The 18,194-nt window shown below is 39.0% G+C and overlaps 1 protein-coding gene across 7 annotated transcripts in view; it reads left to right on the top strand.

Moving 5' to 3' along the window:
* Window positions 1-482: 482 nt before the first annotated feature.
* The window catches only part of GPATCH1 (G-patch domain containing 1), a 35,469-nt gene continuing 17,757 nt past the window's right edge, over window positions 483-18,194 (top strand). For 5 of the 7 annotated variants that reach the window (XR_013958831.1, XR_013958832.1, XR_013958833.1 and 2 more), the window contains exons 1-18: window positions 1,095-2,058; window positions 2,390-2,475; window positions 2,998-3,158; window positions 3,496-3,593; window positions 3,752-3,810; window positions 4,144-4,389; window positions 5,767-5,914; window positions 6,659-6,738; window positions 7,765-7,969; window positions 8,587-8,874; window positions 10,686-10,864; window positions 11,149-11,276; window positions 11,547-11,680; window positions 12,004-12,176; window positions 12,905-13,109; window positions 14,137-14,247; window positions 14,733-14,857; window positions 15,452-15,591. Coding sequence is in view for 3 of the 7 variants with exons in the window: in XM_080638734.1 (XP_080494860.1) it covers window positions 1,797-2,058; window positions 2,390-2,475; window positions 2,998-3,158; window positions 3,496-3,593; window positions 3,752-3,810; window positions 4,144-4,389; window positions 5,767-5,914; window positions 6,659-6,738; window positions 7,765-7,969; window positions 8,587-8,874; window positions 10,686-10,864; window positions 11,149-11,276; window positions 11,547-11,680; window positions 12,004-12,176; window positions 12,905-13,109; window positions 14,137-14,247; window positions 14,733-14,857; window positions 15,452-15,591 (2,828 nt within the window). In the remaining 4 variants the exon portion in view is untranslated. Of the gene's footprint in view, window positions 593-1,094; window positions 2,059-2,389; window positions 2,476-2,997; window positions 3,159-3,495; window positions 3,594-3,751; window positions 3,811-4,143; window positions 4,390-5,766; window positions 5,915-6,658; window positions 6,739-7,764; window positions 7,970-8,586; window positions 8,875-10,685; window positions 10,865-11,148; window positions 11,277-11,546; window positions 11,681-12,003; window positions 12,177-12,904; window positions 13,110-14,136; window positions 14,252-14,732; window positions 14,858-15,451; window positions 15,592-18,194 lie in introns of those variants that run through there. The other 2 variants (XM_080638735.1, XM_080638736.1) reach the window with 2 other exon arrangements.

The following is an 18,194-nucleotide window of genomic DNA, read 5'->3' on the forward strand; positions in this document are numbered from 1 at the left end:
TAGGATCCGTTCCACAGTGGTTTTGCTGCCCTTCCCTTCGCCCGAAGACCCGAGGAGTTTGGGGATAGGCCCTCCTCTGGAGTATTAGGCGTTTCGAGGTAGCCGATCGAACGGCCACTAGCGAGTGTTCGGCATTTTCTAGTTAACATCCTTTTAAAAACACCGAACACGTTTCTGACCGTCGGCTGTCAGCAGCACGCTGCAGCATTCCCCCATTTCTCTACAGAGCATTCCGGGACGGAAGGGCTGGCCGGAGTCGCTGAAGAGCCGGGTTTGGGACCTCTCAAGCTGCCACCGGTGGCGCCTACGGGACGCCTGGGACAAGCTCCGGTCACTGCCGTGCCCTGTGTTCCGCGGTTCACGCGACAGGGTCGAACCCACTTAGCGCCGCTACCGACCTCACGCTTCCGGCCTTGGCCCCTGAGGGGCGGCGCGGTACCGCCTGGGCTAGGGCCCGCCCCGCCACTCTGGCGTGACGCAGATTTGTCCCACACGAGCAGCCGTAGCGGAGAAATGGCGGCGGCAGGGTCGAGCGGGAGCGATGAAGACGACCTGGTGAGTTATGGAACTGCGCTGCAGCCGCTGGCAGAAGGTGAGAGAGCCTAAGGAGCAAGACTGTTGCTCTTGCGGGCTCCGTCGTGCGTTGCAGTGGGAGCTGGGGAGCACCGTGGACCGGGAGGCGGCCCGGCTTGTGAGGCTTTTAGTGGGGGCGGGGGGGTGGGGGGGCAGTATCAGGAGGGCCCGCACACCGGTTCGGTGCAGGGCTCCTGTCTTTCCTGCGGCCTTCGCTTTGGGAAAGCGAGGGGCCGCCGAGTGGAGCGGTGTGGGAGCGGAAGGCAGGCTGCCCGCCGCGGGGATGTGGGACGGGATGCTCGGCACTACACCGGCTTTCTGGAGTGTGGGAGAGGGACTGGGGTACCACGTCTAGCTGTGGTCGGAGTGGGGGCCGGGTGTCTCACTGTCCTTGCTCCAAGCCTCGGAAAATAAAAAAATACATAAAAGAAAAAGCAGAGTTCAAATGTAACAGCTCAGCTGTATGCAGTTACACTCGCTAGTATAGTTGCGTTCTCAGCACGGCAAGAGACGACGCAGGGGAGGCCTTGTAGCAGTCTTCCAGTACCTGAAGGGGCCGACAGGAAATCTGGAGAGGGGCTTTTAACAAGAACATGTAGTGACAGGGCAAAGGGGAACGGCTTTAAACTTGGAAAAGGGTGAATTTAGATTAGATATTAGGAAGAAATTGTTCACTGTGAGGGTGCTGAGATGCTGGCACAAGGTGCCCAGAGAAGCTGTGGCTGCCCCATCCCTGGCAGTGTTCAAAGCCAGATTGGACAGGGCTTGGAGCAGCCTGCTCTAGTGGAAAGTGTTCCTGCTCATGTCAGAGGTCTGGAACTGGATGAGCCTTAAGGTCCCTTCAACCCAGACCAGTAGGTGATTCTATGAGTTTCCTATACTTACATTCATGAGATAGGCTTGGCATTGTCCAAGGAGTTTTGTACAGCTGTGACTTCTGAGTCCAAGCGACTTGCTTCATATAAATATTGTTAGAAAGCTGCATATTTTCATGTCAAAGTCAGTACTGTAATTTCTCAAAACCATTACTTGAGTGATGAAATCCTGTCAGGGGTCTTGTATACTTAACAACTAAAAGTGTCCTTTCACAGCAAAAAAAAAAAAAGTTCTTGGAACTCATTAGAATTCAGGATTTCTACTTGACCACTTCGTGCCTTTACGTCAGCAGCAAACATCAGGAATGTATACAAATAATATGGGTAGGAATAAATGTGAAGTGTGTGATGCTTTCCACCCAGAGTGGCTACTCTTTGATCCAGTTTTTAATTGGAATTAAGAGATGGCATCTGGAGCAAGCAGAGAGCTCTTTCTTTATGGAGGGTTGTGACTTACTTTCTGATTTATCTGTAGGTGAACGACTTAAAAAGCCAGTTCCTCTTCAAGAGCAGACTGTTAAAGATGCAAAGGGACGATATCAGCGTTTCCATGGAGCGTTTACCGGTGGCTTCTCTGCTGGCTACTTTAATACTGTTGGCACAAAGGAAGGTTAGATATTTGTCTGTCTTCTGAGAAGGGTTAATTTGTTACCGTAACTTGATGTCTTAATTAATTGTGATTAAGGGGTTTTTTTGGTGTGTTTTTTGTTTGTTTGGTTGGTTTTTTGGTTGTTGTTTTTTGTTTTGTTTTTTTTTCCCCCTGCTATTCATTATACTGTAAATAGTTGAAACAATATTGTTGAAGTTAATTCCCCTGAGTTTTTGGACTGCAGTTTTATAGATGTTCCCCTGATTTCAACCTCAAGGTGTAAAGTTGAAATGTTTGAATTGCTTTCAAATACTATTGCAGTCTCTTACTTGGATACTTACTCTCTTTAAAGGATGGGCTCCCTCAACTTTTGTATCATCACGGCAGAAAAGAGCAGACAGAACTGTACTTGGACCAGAAGACTTCATGGATGAAGAGGTAAATTTAGAAAGTAGTAGAAATCTTTTGGAATGAGTTACCATGACAGCAGGTTTTTCAGGCAAGGAAATCTTCTAAAGAACTTAAATAGAAAAAATGGAAGTGACTTTAAAATTACTTCTTGTGTACAGTGTTATACTGCTGGGTCCTGTAGAGTGTTTCATAGATCCACATAGGAAGCTCCTGTAATCTCAACATTAAAACTCAACCAACCAGAGGAGCAAAATCTCCCAAACTAAACAGATGACCAAAAGCACCCAAAAAACCAAAACCAGAACTCAAGCCTTTCACTTTATCAGAAAATACAACTATTTTTGAAGGTGTTTAAAAATATTTTCAAATTTTTCAATTTTTCAAATTATTGAAAAAGCAACTGTATAAATGGCTTAAAAAAATTAGCTGGTGTGAGGGTCATATCCCCTTTTCTTTCGTTTGCCATTACAGTGAATAACCATTTGAGGGAAACATAGTTTCAATCTTTTTTTTTTTTCCTTTTTTCCTCATTTTGTCTATATTTCTCAGGATTTTAGTGAATTTGGGATAGCACCGAAAAATATTACAACCACGGATGATTTTGCATCCAAAGCTAAAGACAGAATAAAAGAGAAAGCAAGACAGATTGCAGGAGTAGTTGCTACCATTCCAGGAATCACTGCATTTGATGACTTAATAGGCCCATCAAAGTAAGTAAATTTATGTGAGTTAACCAAATGATTTCACTTAAAAGTGTTGTATTGGTTAGAAAAGTAAGGTTTGATCACAGTAATTCATGAAAGAGACTTGGAGATCTGCAGTGTTGCACTTTCTAGGTGGCCTCAACCTGGATTTTTGTTTTGTATGTGCAGACTCTTACCAGGTAAACATTTCCAAATTGGGATGTCCTGTAAATGAAGATGTTGATACATTCAGTTTGGATTTTAAAGTGGGGCATATAAACATAATTTGAATGGTAGATATGTATTGTCTTAAAAAAATATTAAAGATGTGGTTTTGAGGCAATTCCTTTTGTTTTCTTCGTAGAATAACAGTTGGGGTTGAGCTATTACGAAAAATGGGCTGGAAAGAAGGGCAAGGAATTGGACCACGTGTCAAAAGAAAGCCATGCAGGCAGAAACCTGGTAAGTTCAGTGAAGTTCCTGAACTTTTAATAGAAAATTAGCGTAGACTGATGAGAAAGATAATTTTAAAACCTTCTTCTCTTTGGTCTGTTTCTTTAATCTTAGAGAAATTTCACAAAGAGTTGTAATTTAGCATGATGCTATTATGTCTCTTACAGACCCTGCAGTGAAAATATATGGTTGTGCGTTACCACCTGGACTGTCTGCGGGTTCTGAGGTATTGAACAGGCAGAAATTCTTTGTTTACTTATGTGAGAATATGTGCTAAGGCATTTAACTCCCCCCTCCTTCTTTGATGTCTTTGGTATTTTAACATGCAGTTCCAAGCTTTTTTAAATGTATTCATAAATACTTATCCTTATAGTGAAGAAAGGTTTTAAAGTAACTACATTTGTTCTTTTGCTACCTAGGCAGGTGTAATTCATACATATTTTCTTACATAATTCAGGAAATGCAAACTTGCCTAGTCTCATGTTCACTAAGTGTTGTAAAAACTCAGCATACAAAACTTTAAGTTATATTTGCTGTTAATACTTCTATTTTGTACAAGGATGAAGAGGATGAATACCAGCCAGAGAACGTGACATTTGCACCAAAAGATATAATGCCTGTAGATTTGATTCCAAAAGAGAATGTCCATGGACTTGGCTATAAGGGATTGGACCCCTCACAAGCTTTGTTTGGTGCCTCTGGAAGAGGACACCTGAATCTCTTCACAGGTGATTCTGAAGATAGAAGCAATTTAATTGGTGATCTGAGGCACAGTAAAGGAAGAAAACTAGGTATTACGGGCCAGGTGAGGACTTTTTTTTAATACATTTTATTGTTAGCACGAGGAAATCTAAATAAGTGTTGAGTTTTCTTCTCTGGAAGGCACCCAGTTGTTGTAAAGTTGTAATAAAATATTAAATGTGGTTTGAGAAGAGGATTTTTTATTTTTTTTTACTTAATATGAAGATGTGGGCAAATCCGTAGAACTCTTACATGCCTCTTCTTACTGATATTGTTAAAAGGAACTATGAAATACCTCACTCTGGTGAAGGTGGAAGAAAATTTTGTCTGTCTTTGATTAGAGAAAATTAGCATTCAGTGCTTCTTTAATTTATATTTTTGTTCAGTTTTACTTCACTAATGTTGAGTCTGTCAGTGTCCTGGGTTCAGCAGTAGCAGTCACTTTTCTTTGTCTTAGCTGGTGCAGTGCTGTGGTTTTTGACTTTAGTCTGGGAACAGTGCGGATAGCACGCCGGTGTTTTTAGTTCTTGCTCAGTAATGCTTAATCCTGTCAAGGATTTTCTCAGTCTCATGCTCTGCCAGGGAAGAGGGGAAGCTGGGAGGAAGCAGAGACAGGACACCTGACCCAAACTAACCAAAGGGGTATTCCATACCACAGCGTGTCACGCCCAGTATAGAAACTGGGGGGAGTTACCTATAAGGGCCAGGTCGCTGCTCTGGTTGGGCTGGGTATCGGTCTGTGGGTGGTGAGCAGTTGTATTCTCTTCCCTTGTTATTTCCCTTATCATTATTATTGTTGGTGGTAGCAGCAGTGGTTTGTGTTATACCTTAGTTACTGGACTGTTCTTATCTCAACCTGTGGGAGTTACATTCTTCTGATTCTCCTCCCCATCCTTCCAGGAGCCGGGGGCAGGAAGAAGAGGTAGGGTGAGCGAGTGGCTGTGTGGTTCAGAGTTACAGGCTGGGCTTAAACCACAACTGTCAGCTAGAGAGGTTTTGCTTCCTCCCATGGTATTTGTAGTTCTTAAGTAGAATCATTGTCAACTTATATTTCTGGGAATTATACTTGTTTAATTTTCCTGCCAACTTAGTTTTTTATCTTTTGAGAGCTTAATGTGCTCTTAGTCAGACTGTGAATGTTATCCTGTGGAATTAGGCTGCTGTCCTCATCTTGTACAGGCCAAATTCACTGTTCCTCCCTGCCAAGAGAGTGGAACATATTTGCTTTTGTGTTTGGTTGGGTTGGTTCTTTATTTCAGTAGTTGGTAGCACTTTTTTTTTGTGAAGCTGTACATTTTTCCCAGGATATATATACATACACTGGACATCTTGTATAATACAAATGAATAGATACACATGTAGATGTGTTCTGACATGACATTTTTAAAAATAGTAATTTTACACCTCTAAATTCTCATGTTTATTCGAATATGTATTTTAGGCTTTTGGTGTAGGAGCTTTAGAGGAGGAAGATGATGATATTTATGCAACTGAAACACTATCAAAATATGATACCGTTCTGAAAGATGAAGAACCTGGAGATGGCTTTTATGGCTGGACAGCACCTAAGCAATATAAAGCAAACAAAAGTAAGAAATGGTTCTATCTAAAGAGCTGTAGTGTAACTTGTATTGGGGGTGGAGGAGGGAAGAAGGCATAAATGTAGTCTCTATTTGCCAAGTATTTGAATTTTCCGGGGACTGGTATCTTCTAGCTCTGATTTCTGGAACATTGTCTATTCTTCTTTCCTCATTGAAGTATCCAAATCTGGAAATAATTTCCAAAGTCCTACACTATTCCCCACTGTGTATTAAACTCCCAAATTCTGTTTTTTAAAGGACAACATGCATTGCTTTGTGAGGTGCAGCATTTAGTGCCACTGAAGGAAACAGCTGATTGTGAATCATGGATACAAAATATCACAACAGTACTTGCAAAGAAATGATTTTTTTTTCAGATACACTTGTGTATTTTCAAATTAATTTGTAAATTTGATCTTTATATCACTTTAGAGCAGTTTCTAAGTGCATGAAATACTGTAGTTAATGTTAGTTGTACACCATTAATGGTGCTCCTGATCTTGGCTAGGCACAGCAGTGATACTTTTGCCTCACTATGAACCGTGTTCATCCTACAGCAATCTCTCTGGTAGCAGTTTTTTAGCCATATAATAGTAATCCAGATTCAGACCCCTTAATTTTAAATGAAAGGCAGTGAAGACAACTACAGTTACGCTCAATAAAATATATTAAAAAATGGAAAATAATCAGAAAAATGCTTTTTGCCAAACATATATGTTTTGAATACTGACCGATTCTCTGGTCATTTTGTAGGGTCAGAAAGAGAAGTTAAATACAAAGGCGTAATCTTGGATGGTTTTTCGCTGGCATCAAAATCATCAACTCCAAGCAAGGTAAGCAGACACTGGTATTTAAGTATTAAGAATTACATCAGCAAATTGGCACGTGAGCTGTATGGATATGGACTTTAATGATGCTCACGAGCTTTTATGTTCTTAGAAATAGAAGTTCTGGTCAGCAATAAAGTTTGTGGAAAGAGCAAAATTATAGTGTTGGAAGCTATAATTGAATAATAGAAACCTAAAATTTGTCAGACTACTGAGTGAATTTAGATTTTGCCTATATACTGACTTTGAACAAGTGCCTTAGAGACTATTGTTTGGCATAAAGTTAGAGGAATGGTTTGATTTCACTTTGAAATAAAAAGTAGTACGTCTTTTACTTCTAGATCTTTTAGATGCAGCATTCAGTTTTCCACAAAATCAGGTCCCATGCTTCACTTCTGTTTGGTGACAAGTGAATTTGTTAACTCTGTTTCAGATTTTCCTCATTTATACCACATATATTTGCATAAATCAGAATGACAAACAGAATTGTGTTACGTGGTCTTTTTTCTAATAAAGAAAAAGAAAGGATATTGGTATATAAAATTGCATTGTTTGGGAAACATAGGGATAACCTTTGGAGTAACAGCTTGAATGAAGGAACATGGGGGAAAAGGATTCTGAAAGACATTAAAAGACAATAAGCACAGAAGTATTCAATAGCGCAATTAACTGATTAAATCATGACTTCTGTTAAAAAAAGAAAAGTAATTATTAAGCAATACCTGGAGCTTTTCTTAAATAAAAGCAGTGCATGTTAAAACTTGTTAATTTTGCTACAGCTTGATGTACATTTTTCCTAGTTTTCATAGTATGTATTAACAATGTAAGTTTGTTCCCAAAGTCTGTATTATGATGCTACTTACTGGCTGGGTCTGAAAGGATCAGTAGCTTGTTATACCTGTTTCTGCTCCTGAGAGGTAAACAGGAATTTTTAGACTGAGGTGACTTTTACTGAAACACATTTGTAATTGTCACATACAAAGTTGTATCTCTTTGTTATTTTTTTTTTTTTTCGGTCATCTCTCCACCAAGATATATCCACCACCTCCCCTGCCACGAAATTACAGACCAGTCCATTACTTTCGACCTGTGGTAGCAGATGGGAATGAAAGCTGCCATTTACAGAAGGCACTAGAGGAATCAACTGGAAAACTTGAGAGCGATATGAGACAGCAAAGCAGGCATGCTCTGAATGCCTCCCAAAGGAGGGAACAACTAGGAGAGACTGGTCTAAAAGGTACTGATAATATGTGACAACATCTTTGCTTGGTATCAGGTCCCCTGTTTGTCTATATAACAGTAAAAATTTGGTCTAGTCTGAACAGTATTTTCTAATATAAACATACTGAATCTAGTTGGCTTAGTTAGAATACCTCATCACTGTTCAGTTTCATCTCAACAGCGTGTTGACATATCTGCCTATATTTTTATTTACTTCAGTCCTTTAAAGAGGAAAAAAATGTGTGGGATTGTGTTTTGCTGTATTATTTTTCGTTTGTGGCCTTATGGATTTAGAATACAGAAGGCTGTGAGGTTTGAGGTTTTCTTTCCCTGGAAAATGAGGTTTCACTGAAATACATTCAAGTTCACTAGAAAAGTAATTTGTAAATGTGGTTCGCATTTGTATCCACAATACTGAAGTTTACAAATATGTAAATATGTGGTAAATAGCATAAAAGATGCACAAGTGGCCATTTTTTTTCTGTCATCTCTGCTATTACACTATTTATTGCTGCTTAAGAGCATTTTCTCTGAATGTTTATTCATAGCTGTAGGCTTTTTTCCTCCACTGAAGTGGCAGAAATAGCTGTAGTCATTTTTCATTTCTTACTGCTTTTCTTTTTTTGGTTTTAGGTCCAGCTCCTTCTGTTTTGGAATATCTGTCTGAGAAAGATAGAGAAAGACTCAAAAAAGTGAAACAAGCATCTGAACAAAAAATGAAAGCAAAAATAATTCCTCAGGAGCCTCGAAATAGCAGCTGCCAGCCAACCTCCCTAGATGGGGCTTCTCACAAATGGCTAAAGTTGTTGGGGCCGCAGTTAGCAAATGCTGGTTCTAGTGACTTCAAACCATTTGCAAAAAATCCAGAAAAGCAAAAAAGATACGAAATTTTTGTGAAAAGTCTTAAACAAGGAGAAAAAGGTAACTCAAGAGATTAATTCCAACACTTTTTATTTTGTCTCTGAAAAAATTTCTTGGATTATTTTTTATTTTTCTCTCATTCCCTTTTTTGTCCTAATGTGTTTTATGTTCACTATGAGTTATCTTCCTGAATTCCACAGCATTTCTCCCTCTATTTCTTTTTAGGACCAATATTAAAAGAAACTTTTACTGATACTTAATTATGTTAACTTCAGGAAAACTGCTCAGTAATTTAAGTGTCAGCAAGACTTGATTTTAGGCATGACATTCCACATTTTGATGCTGTAGCAGAGGTGAAGTTCTACTTAATTACTGGGGTTTTCCTTCTTCCATTTGCCAAAGTAGGCTTCAGCTTTGGTCAGTACCATGAACTTATGCATGGAATAAGCATTTTCATTTAGTTTGTTTCACTTTGAGGAGTAAAACTGACAGATCCTATAAAGGCAGAAAGGTCACAGTAGAATGAAAGGAAAAATCAAAAGAAAACCCGTATCATGTACTTTCAGAGGAGATAAGGGGTCTGAAGTGAATGATGTAGTTCATACTTGTCAAAGCTTGTATTCGATGTCCTTTGGATACTGCCACTGTGACACTTCTGTTCTCTCAGAAAAGTCTGTGGCTGTAAAATAAGAGCATGCATACAGAGCTGTTATTCAAACCCCAAAAACCTCAACCCCTTCATCTGCTGTCCTTGTCCTGTTTCAGTCTCCTGCCATTTTGTTTAGGTTTTTGCTATTAAAGGGTACTGTGGTGTATCTTACATTAAACCAGGTACTTTTGATGCCTTGTGGTGCGTTCCCCAGTACTGTGATTTTTATGTAAGGCATAAAAAGCCAAAATCTGACCTAGGGAGAGCAGCAGCAGCAGGTGAATGTAGTTGCCTTAAAATGAAAAAGTGAGGGTTGGTTTGGTTTTAAAATTTTAAGGTACAAAGGGGCTATTGGACAAGAAGAAAAAGGGCACCAGCAAAGATTTGTCAGAGGAAGGAGTATAGTGTTAGAAAGCCTGGTGGTGTTATTGTAGGATTTTTTTAAATAATCCTTTTCTCTGTATGATAAAAGACTTCCTGCTCAGTAGCTGCTAATGGTTATTGCATTGGGATGGACTACTTGATCTTTGAACCCATAGTTCCTCCGTTCAGGACTGGGGTTTCCCCTGTGTAAAGTTGAGTGTCCTCTTAGGACTAAGAAGGTGCCTACAGTCATAATGATGAAAATGTGGAAATAATTAAGTTGAGTGATTAAGATTCTCATTTTAAGAGTGTCTTTGCTTGGGTGGTGTTACTTCCTATTCCTTCTGGTAGCAAATGTGAATACATTGCTTTAAACAGGATCTGTATTGTTTACAAAATCTGTGTCCAAATTCTGTATTTATCAGCGGACACTTCATATACCAGAAAGCTCCTTGAAGTTACCAAAGCCTGGCCAGGCTTCCTCACTAGTTAATTTTTTTGTTCTATGTTTTAGTTATTTGATACAGATTTGGATTATACTTCTTGTTTTAAATGCCTATTAAATACATTAGATATTTTAAACATTCCTTAGAGGGCAGTGAGTAAGGAGTCAGCATTACAAGTAAAATTATTTGAAGTATGTACCTTGCAGCTGGCAAATGCTGTCATTCTTGCATCTTGAAAAACTACTTCTACTCACCAAGGATAGCACTGTTGAGATGAATACTATTCTTAAACTAAATACTCATTCAATATTTGCAAAGACGGTTGCTTATTGTATTGGTTTTTTGTTTGAAAACTGTCAGACCTAACCAAGCTGTAATCTCTGCTAAACATTTCCCTCCTTATCTTATAATAGATACATTGGAGCAATATTTAGACCCAAATACGACAGAATGGGAGCGAGAAAGAGAACAAGAGGAGTTCTTCCGTGCAGCAATGTTCTACAAGTCTTCCAATTCAGCACTGTCTTCCAGGTTTACTCGAGCCAAATATGAAGATGATGTTGACAAAGTTGAAGTTCCTCGGGACCAAGAGGTATGTGCTGTTCATTGTTTTAGTACATTGGAGTTACAGTTCCTGCCTTATCTCTGACTTCGAAAATTCTTTCTCTTTACAACTCTTTTGCAGATGCAGTGTCAATGTTCTGTTGCCTTATGTTGAGCAAACTTTCGAAAACACTCACTGCATACCAAGCAGGAATTTGTTAAACTACACTTACATATTTTATGTTTCTATCCTGTTCTTAAGTCTCACAACAGTTATAGTCAATTTGGTAAGTTTTTACTTATTTAGCAGCTAGAAATGTTTGACTTTTTCAGAAAGATATTGATGATAAGGAAACTGCTGTGAAGATGAAGATGTTTGGCAAACTCACAAGAGACAAGCTTGAATGGCACCCTGAAAAGCTGTTGTGTAGAAGATTTAATGTTCCTGATCCATATCCTGAGTAAGATCATTGATACTGATATTTTTAACACTTTATGAAAATTCTGAGTTTTTCATTTGCTTGAGGAAGATTTGGCTTGATGTTATCATCTTATGCCATAATAGATGTAATATAGAACTGCCTAATGTTTCTATTTGCCTCATAAAACATGGTGACCTCTGACAAAATAGTATGTTTTAAGGATTACTGTAGCTGTTTCAGCTTGTAGATAATTTGAGGCCTTTTCTGTGTTGGGGACAATAAGCAATAACCGTTTTTATGTCCCTCCAGGTCTTCCATTGTTGGGCTACCAAAAGTGAAACGAGACAAGTATTCTGTCTTTAATTTCTTAACTGTGCCTGAGCCCACCACATCTGTAACTCAAGCAACAAATGAAAAAATCCAACAGAGTAATAGTCTCAACAGTAAGTTTGTTGTTACTTTATTGATTTATGAGATAATAATATAGAAAAATCTTGTCTTTGTCATGGAAAAATTACTCACCTGATTTATTTCTTAATTAAAAAAAAACAAAATAAATTTAAAGTAAATTCAATGATACAAAACATCAAGACAGTAGTATTATGCTAATTTCTCCCACCTAGATCTTTATAGGTCGGGTATTCATTAGAAAGATTTAAAAAATGTCAAACTTTACTGAAGAAGCTGAGTAACTTAAAGTCAAGTAGGCTATCAAATGCAGGATAATTTGGCATGCAACTGATATGAATGTTTGGGATGTTTCTAGAACCAAAGAAACCTTCAAGATGGGATATGTCAGATAAAGAGAAGGAGAAAAAAGATTCTATCAGTGAATTCATTAGTCTTGCTAGATCAAAAGCCGATGCTCAGCAGCAGCAGCCGCCAGTGCCAGCAACAGAAGGCGGAGGAACTGGGCTGAGTGAAAGTCTTCCCACTGAGGTGAGTTTACAGTGGTGTTTGAACTTAAAGGGGAATAGCTGTAAACATTCCCAACCCTGAAATAAGGTTGGGTAATACATGTATTGATTTAATACAGATCAGTTTGCAAAAGAGCCAACTCAGCTTAAGGAGATGTGAGACTGTACTTTGAAGAATTTTGAGATTATAACTGAGAGATGTAAAACATTTACAGCATACAAGGAAAGCAAGTATAACTATACTTGAAGTAGGGGTTTAAAAAAAGAAAATGTACCTTAGGAGTGTGGGAGTTAAATTCGGTCCCTTTACATCCCTATTGCTCTCAGGTGCAGAAGATACATATGTATATATAAATATATATATAGAATTTTTTTTTCTTTTTCGTGCTTTGAATAGAGGAGTGTGCATACTTTGGGGAGAAAAGGGATGTTTTCCATTTGCTTAAATTTAACTGTGTGCAACAGTAGTTTGAATTAGTGAATTAGAATTTATAATATCTGGGGATCTATTTTCAAACGTCTGTGTAGCACAAATTGCACTACTCTTTATGGGACACTGTCTTAGCTTAGCAGTGTTTCAGAGTTCTACTGTTTCAGACTTGCAGTTCCTAAGATTGTGTACTTCACAGCTATTGTAATACTCTAGTGTTCTGTAAATACATGTCAGCATATTTGAAGTTACTACCTAGTAGAGAGGGATCATTAGTTTCTTTGATGTTTAAATACGGTTTGTTATGATGTTTTTTGCAGGCAGCTAATGAAGATAAAGATGAGGAAGAAGAAAGCAGACCATCCATAGACTTATTTAAGGCCATCTTTACAAGTTCCTCAGATGAAAAATCATCTTCGTCTGAAGAAGAGAGTGAGGAAGAACAGCAACAGTCTACTTCAGTAGTAGATTCAGAAACCACCAAGCAAATTGATCCCCCAGGCGATTCTTCATCTAGTGTACAAGGTAGTACTCAACAGATGTTAATTTTTATAAATACATCAAAAAAGCTTCATTTATAAATAGTACTCCAGGACTGCCAGAACAATGCTAGGCTTTTGTGCAGATCATCTGGCACTGGTGGCGCTGTAGAAAACGTGAATAATACAGTGCAGAATAAGGTCTTGTATGTTCTAGGGTTATTATGTTGCAATATGTCTTGCATAGATTTTGCAAGCTAACTGCTCTATGAAATATGCTTGCTATACAGTGAGGAGGAACAAAACATCTAATGTTAGAGCATACTTAACAGAGAAATACAGTGAAACTTTTCTAGCTGTGATAAATTTAAGATAGATTGATATTATGACTGTCTTGTGGTGGATATTTGACAAATTCAGAAACAAGTAACTTGCACTTCTCTGATAATAAAAGTTCAGTCTTTAATACTGACATTCCTGTAAAATACAATGTTTAAATAATTTTACTAAGACATTAGAAGTTGCATATTATTTGTATTCTAGTTATAAAAGTTGCCAGAATACTTGAACAAGAGAGGAGAAAACCAATCTTCTACTCTACTTCCTAGTATTTAAATTTAATACGTGAGCTGTAAAAAGTTTCTATATTTCAGGATGTCATTAAATTAACAAAATGTACAATATACTTAGCTTACAATGAAAATACTTTGTCCATTTACTGTCATACATCTTGTGGAGACTTATTCATTCTAAGTAATGGAAGGGTAGTACTGTGTTACTAAATGAAAGCAAATATGTGCACTGTTATTAATTTAATCAGTAATTGTATAACTTAAAGAGTCAATTTTGATTAAAAAGAAAAAAAAACCAACAAACAACACAGAATGTTGACGTCTTTCAGAATGCCAGCTATCCAGTTGTCCAAAGCAGTCCACAGGGAAACAGGATGCTGATCTATTTGCTTTCTTGGAGGTTTTTCGAAAGCCTTCTTTAACTTTCTTCAGCACTTCTTGGGGAAAAGAAATCTTACTGTATTTTCCCTTAAAATAACAATGTTTTTGTGTTTTTCGTAGAGAATGTGGTTGCTACAACTGATTCTGGCGTTCCTTTGTTGCCTACTTCAAGGCAGGAACTGGATGCAACCAAGGAATTTGGACCAAAGTTGCCTCCGGCTTTTTCTTCTGGTAGGTTCTGTAGATTTCTAATGTTTAAATTCTGCACATCAAAATTGTATGCAAGATATAGTATTCCTCTTTAAAAACCATTCGCCAATAGGCATTTTAGCTCTTAAATGGCATCAGCAAATGCTTTGTTAGCACGCTGTGGTCCACTAGTAGGAACCTCTTTGCCCATGTACCTATTTTTCTGTAGCCCTATACAGGCAATGATAAAAGAATGTGAAAATACAAGACTAGCATTATGGTTTCTTTTAATAACAGATTGCAAGGGCATTTAACTACAATAGGAAGGTTGCAGTTAGGAGTTTTAGACATTTAATTTCTGTTTGAAAGCTTAGTTGTGGGTTGGTTTGTTTGTTGGTTTTTTTGTTTGTTTGTTTGGTTTTTTTACCTATCAGTTTAAAAGTAAAATAGAATTTAATAATAAAATTACCTTGGTTTTGGTAATGGGATTTGTTTGCTTTTCTTCCTGCATTGGCTTTGTGCTTTAGGCTGTACTTGGCAACAGGAACCAGAGGTGCCACCAAGTTTTCCTGGGCCTAGTAAAAGGGAAAAACAGAGGAAGAACAGACAGAAACAAAAAACTAAGCGAGAACACAAACACAAAAAGGAAAAGGTATTTAATTTAACTACAAACTGTTTACTGATTCTTTGATTTGCCAGTCTTTTTTTTTTTTTTTTTTTTTTAATTATTATTATTTCTGCTGTTATCCAGGTTTACCCAGGCCAAATACGAAGATGATATTTTAGAAAATAGATATACTGGGACTAGAACTTAAGTAACTGAGTTTCTTGGGTGTCTTGAAACCTGGACTTCAGAATAGAAAATTATCCAGCCTAGGGAGCTGTTTTTTCCATACACAGTGGGACTACAGATCCCAATATTGTCAATTGTTTAATGTTACGTGCTGAAGATATTGGGCATATTCTGGGAACTGCATATAATTCATGGCTTGTATACAAATAATAGTAATGAATTTTCTATTTGGGGGTGCATGTGAGGACTTGGGATAAAATGAGTGATTTTGGTGTATTGTATATATGTATTTTTTCTAGCTCAGTCTAAGTAGTGGAAAACAGTCACTCTTGAGTGTTCTGTTTCAGCTAAGCTTGGAGTCTGCACTGTAATCAACCTTTTGCTGTTGTTGCCTTTCAGAAAAACCCAAGTCTTTCACAATGAAATAAGGGATTATTTTTCTTCTTTTTACAGAAAAAGAAACATAAGAAACAGAAAAACAAAGGAAAACACAAGAATAAAGAATCAGAAAAAGAGAGCAGCTCAGACACTGCAGATAGCAGTGACAGTGATACAGATGCCACAGGCTTGGCAGCTAAGGAACTTCTAAGAAGGTAAGCAGAAAGTTTACTGAAAGACTTCAAAATTTTGCAGTAAATAAGCAAAAGCTTCATTCTAGTGAACCTATTTGCAGCAAATACGGATCAGCCAGTCTCTTGGTGATGATAAAATGCTGCTCATTTTTTTTAATGAAGTGGAAAAGATTCAAATATTAGGCAAATTAATCTAGAGAGTGTTTCATTTTAGGGTAGAAGCTTCTTAAGGTAAAGGGCACTAAATACACAACTCTGCTAGTTATTGGAGGTTAAAGATAATATATTTTGGGAAGGTATTTTGGATGGGAATTAAAAATTGTAAAAATACAGGTGATAATTTGTATTTCCATTACTTAGTCTACATCTCTTTACTTGTAAACATTGGAAGCAACACTGTCTCGTTCATAACCTTTTGGGTCTGCTTTGATTTGTTGATAATTAGCAGATCATCTGATTCAAATAGATACTTTGTGTGGCATTGATTAAGATAGCTCTGTGCTTGAGCAAGGACTAGTGAAGAAAGCAGAACAGTGCTTGAGTCCTGTGTGTGTCTGCTAAATTTAGACTGCTCTTGCATTTTTATAAAGTAGAGACTTGAACATAGTGCCAACAGAAATGTGAAGATCATGAAAAGAACAATTCACATTTCGTTTTGCTCACACACTTGAAATAAAGTACAAACTAAAGTAACTTGTCTTTAGTTCAGATCATAGTCAACTTAAGTGCATCCAATGTGGAACATTCACTGTGCTGGCTTTTGTTTGGTGTCTGCTACTAGCCGAAGGAGAAGTCTCAAGGTACTTGTTGAAATACAACATGCAGCTGGCCTAATAGCAAAATGATTGGGGTCTAGGTATCACAGTATCACAGTATCACAGTATGTTAGAGATTGGAAGGGACCTCAAGAGATCATCTAGTCCAATCCCCCTGCCAGAGCAGGAACACCTAGATAAGGTTACACAGGAATGTGTCCAGGCGGGTTTTGAATGTCTCCAGAGAAGGAGACTCCACAACCTCCCTGGGCAGCCTGTTCCAATGTTCTGTCACCCTCACTGAGAAGAAGTTTCTTCTCAAGTTTAAGTGGAACCTCTTGTGTTCCAGTTTATACCCATTACCCCTTGTCCTATCATTGTTAGCCATTGAGAAGAGCCTGGCTCCATCCTCATGACACTCCCCCTTTATATATTTATATACACTAATAAGGTCCCCCCGCAGTCTCCTCTTCTCCAAACTATAGAGACCCAGCTCCCTCAGCCTTTCCTCATAAGGGAGATGCTCCACTCCCTTAATCATCTTTGTCGCCCTGCGCTGGACTCTCTCCAGCAGGTCCCTGTCCTTCTTGAACTGAGGGGCCCAGAACTGGACACAATATTCCAGATGCGGTCTCACCAGGGCAGAGTAGAGGGGAAGGAGGACCTCTCTCGACCTACTGACCACCCCCCTTCTAATACACCCCAGGATGCCATTGGCCTTCTTGGCCACAAGGGCACAGTGTTGGCTCATGGTCATCCTGCCATCCACTAGGACCCCCAGGTCCCTCTCCCCTACACTACTCTCTAACAGGTCGTTCCCCAACCTATACTGGAACCTGGGGTTGTTCCTGCCCAGATGCAGGACTCTACACTTTCCCTTGTTATATTTCATCAAGTTTCTCCCTGCCCAACTCTCCAGCCTGTCCAGGTCTTGCTGGATGGCAGCACAGCCTTCTGGCGTGTCAGCCACTCCTCCCAGCTTAGTGTCAGCAGCAAACTTGCTGACAGTACACTCAATTCCCTCATCTAAATCATTGATGAATATATTAAATAATACTGGTCCCAATACTGACCCTTGAGGCACTCCACTAGATACAGGCCTCCAACTAGACTCTGCCCCATAGACTACAACTCTCTGGCTTCTCTCCTTCAGCCAGTTCGCAGTCCATCTCACTACCTGATCATCCAGGCCACACTTCCTCAATTTAGCTATGAGGATGCTGTGGGAGACTGTGTCAAATGCTTTGCTGAAGTCAAGGTAGACCACATCCACCGCTCTGCCATCATCCATCCACAATGTTATTTCCTCATAAAAGGCTATGAGGTTGGTCAAGCATGACTTCCCCTTGGTGAAGCCATGTTGACTGCCCCTCATAACCCTCTTATCCTTGACATGCCTTAAGATGGCATCAAGGATAAGGTGTTCCATCACTTTCCCAGGGATGGAGGTGAGGCTGACTGGTCTATAGTTACCCGGGTCCTCCTTCTTGCCCTTTTTGAAGACTGGAGTGACATTTGCTTTCCTCCAGTCCTCAGGCACCTCTCCCGTTTCCCAAGACTTGGTAAAGATGATGGAGAGTGGTCTAGCAATGACTTCCGCCAGTTCCCTCAGCACCTGCGGATGCATCCCATCTGATCAATGAATGGACATGTGCCAGTGGAAGGGATAGCATTCGAAATGACTCTGCCTTCCAGTCCTCTGGAACTGAGCTTCAGTTTAAAAAAAAAACCCCAAGTAACCAAGCTACTTCTCCTTTGGTTTCTAAATACCTAAAATATGGTTTTATGCATTTTGCACAAAATCGACTTCTTCGTACAAGCAGTTACGTGGAAGTCTTTGCATTTGCATATGTCTCTTTACTTCAGTGA

This window comes from Psittacula echo (assembly GCF_963264785.1).
Source record: "Psittacula echo genome assembly, chromosome: Z".
In the NCBI taxonomy this organism is placed as follows: domain Eukaryota; kingdom Metazoa; phylum Chordata; class Aves; order Psittaciformes; family Psittacidae; genus Psittacula; species Psittacula echo.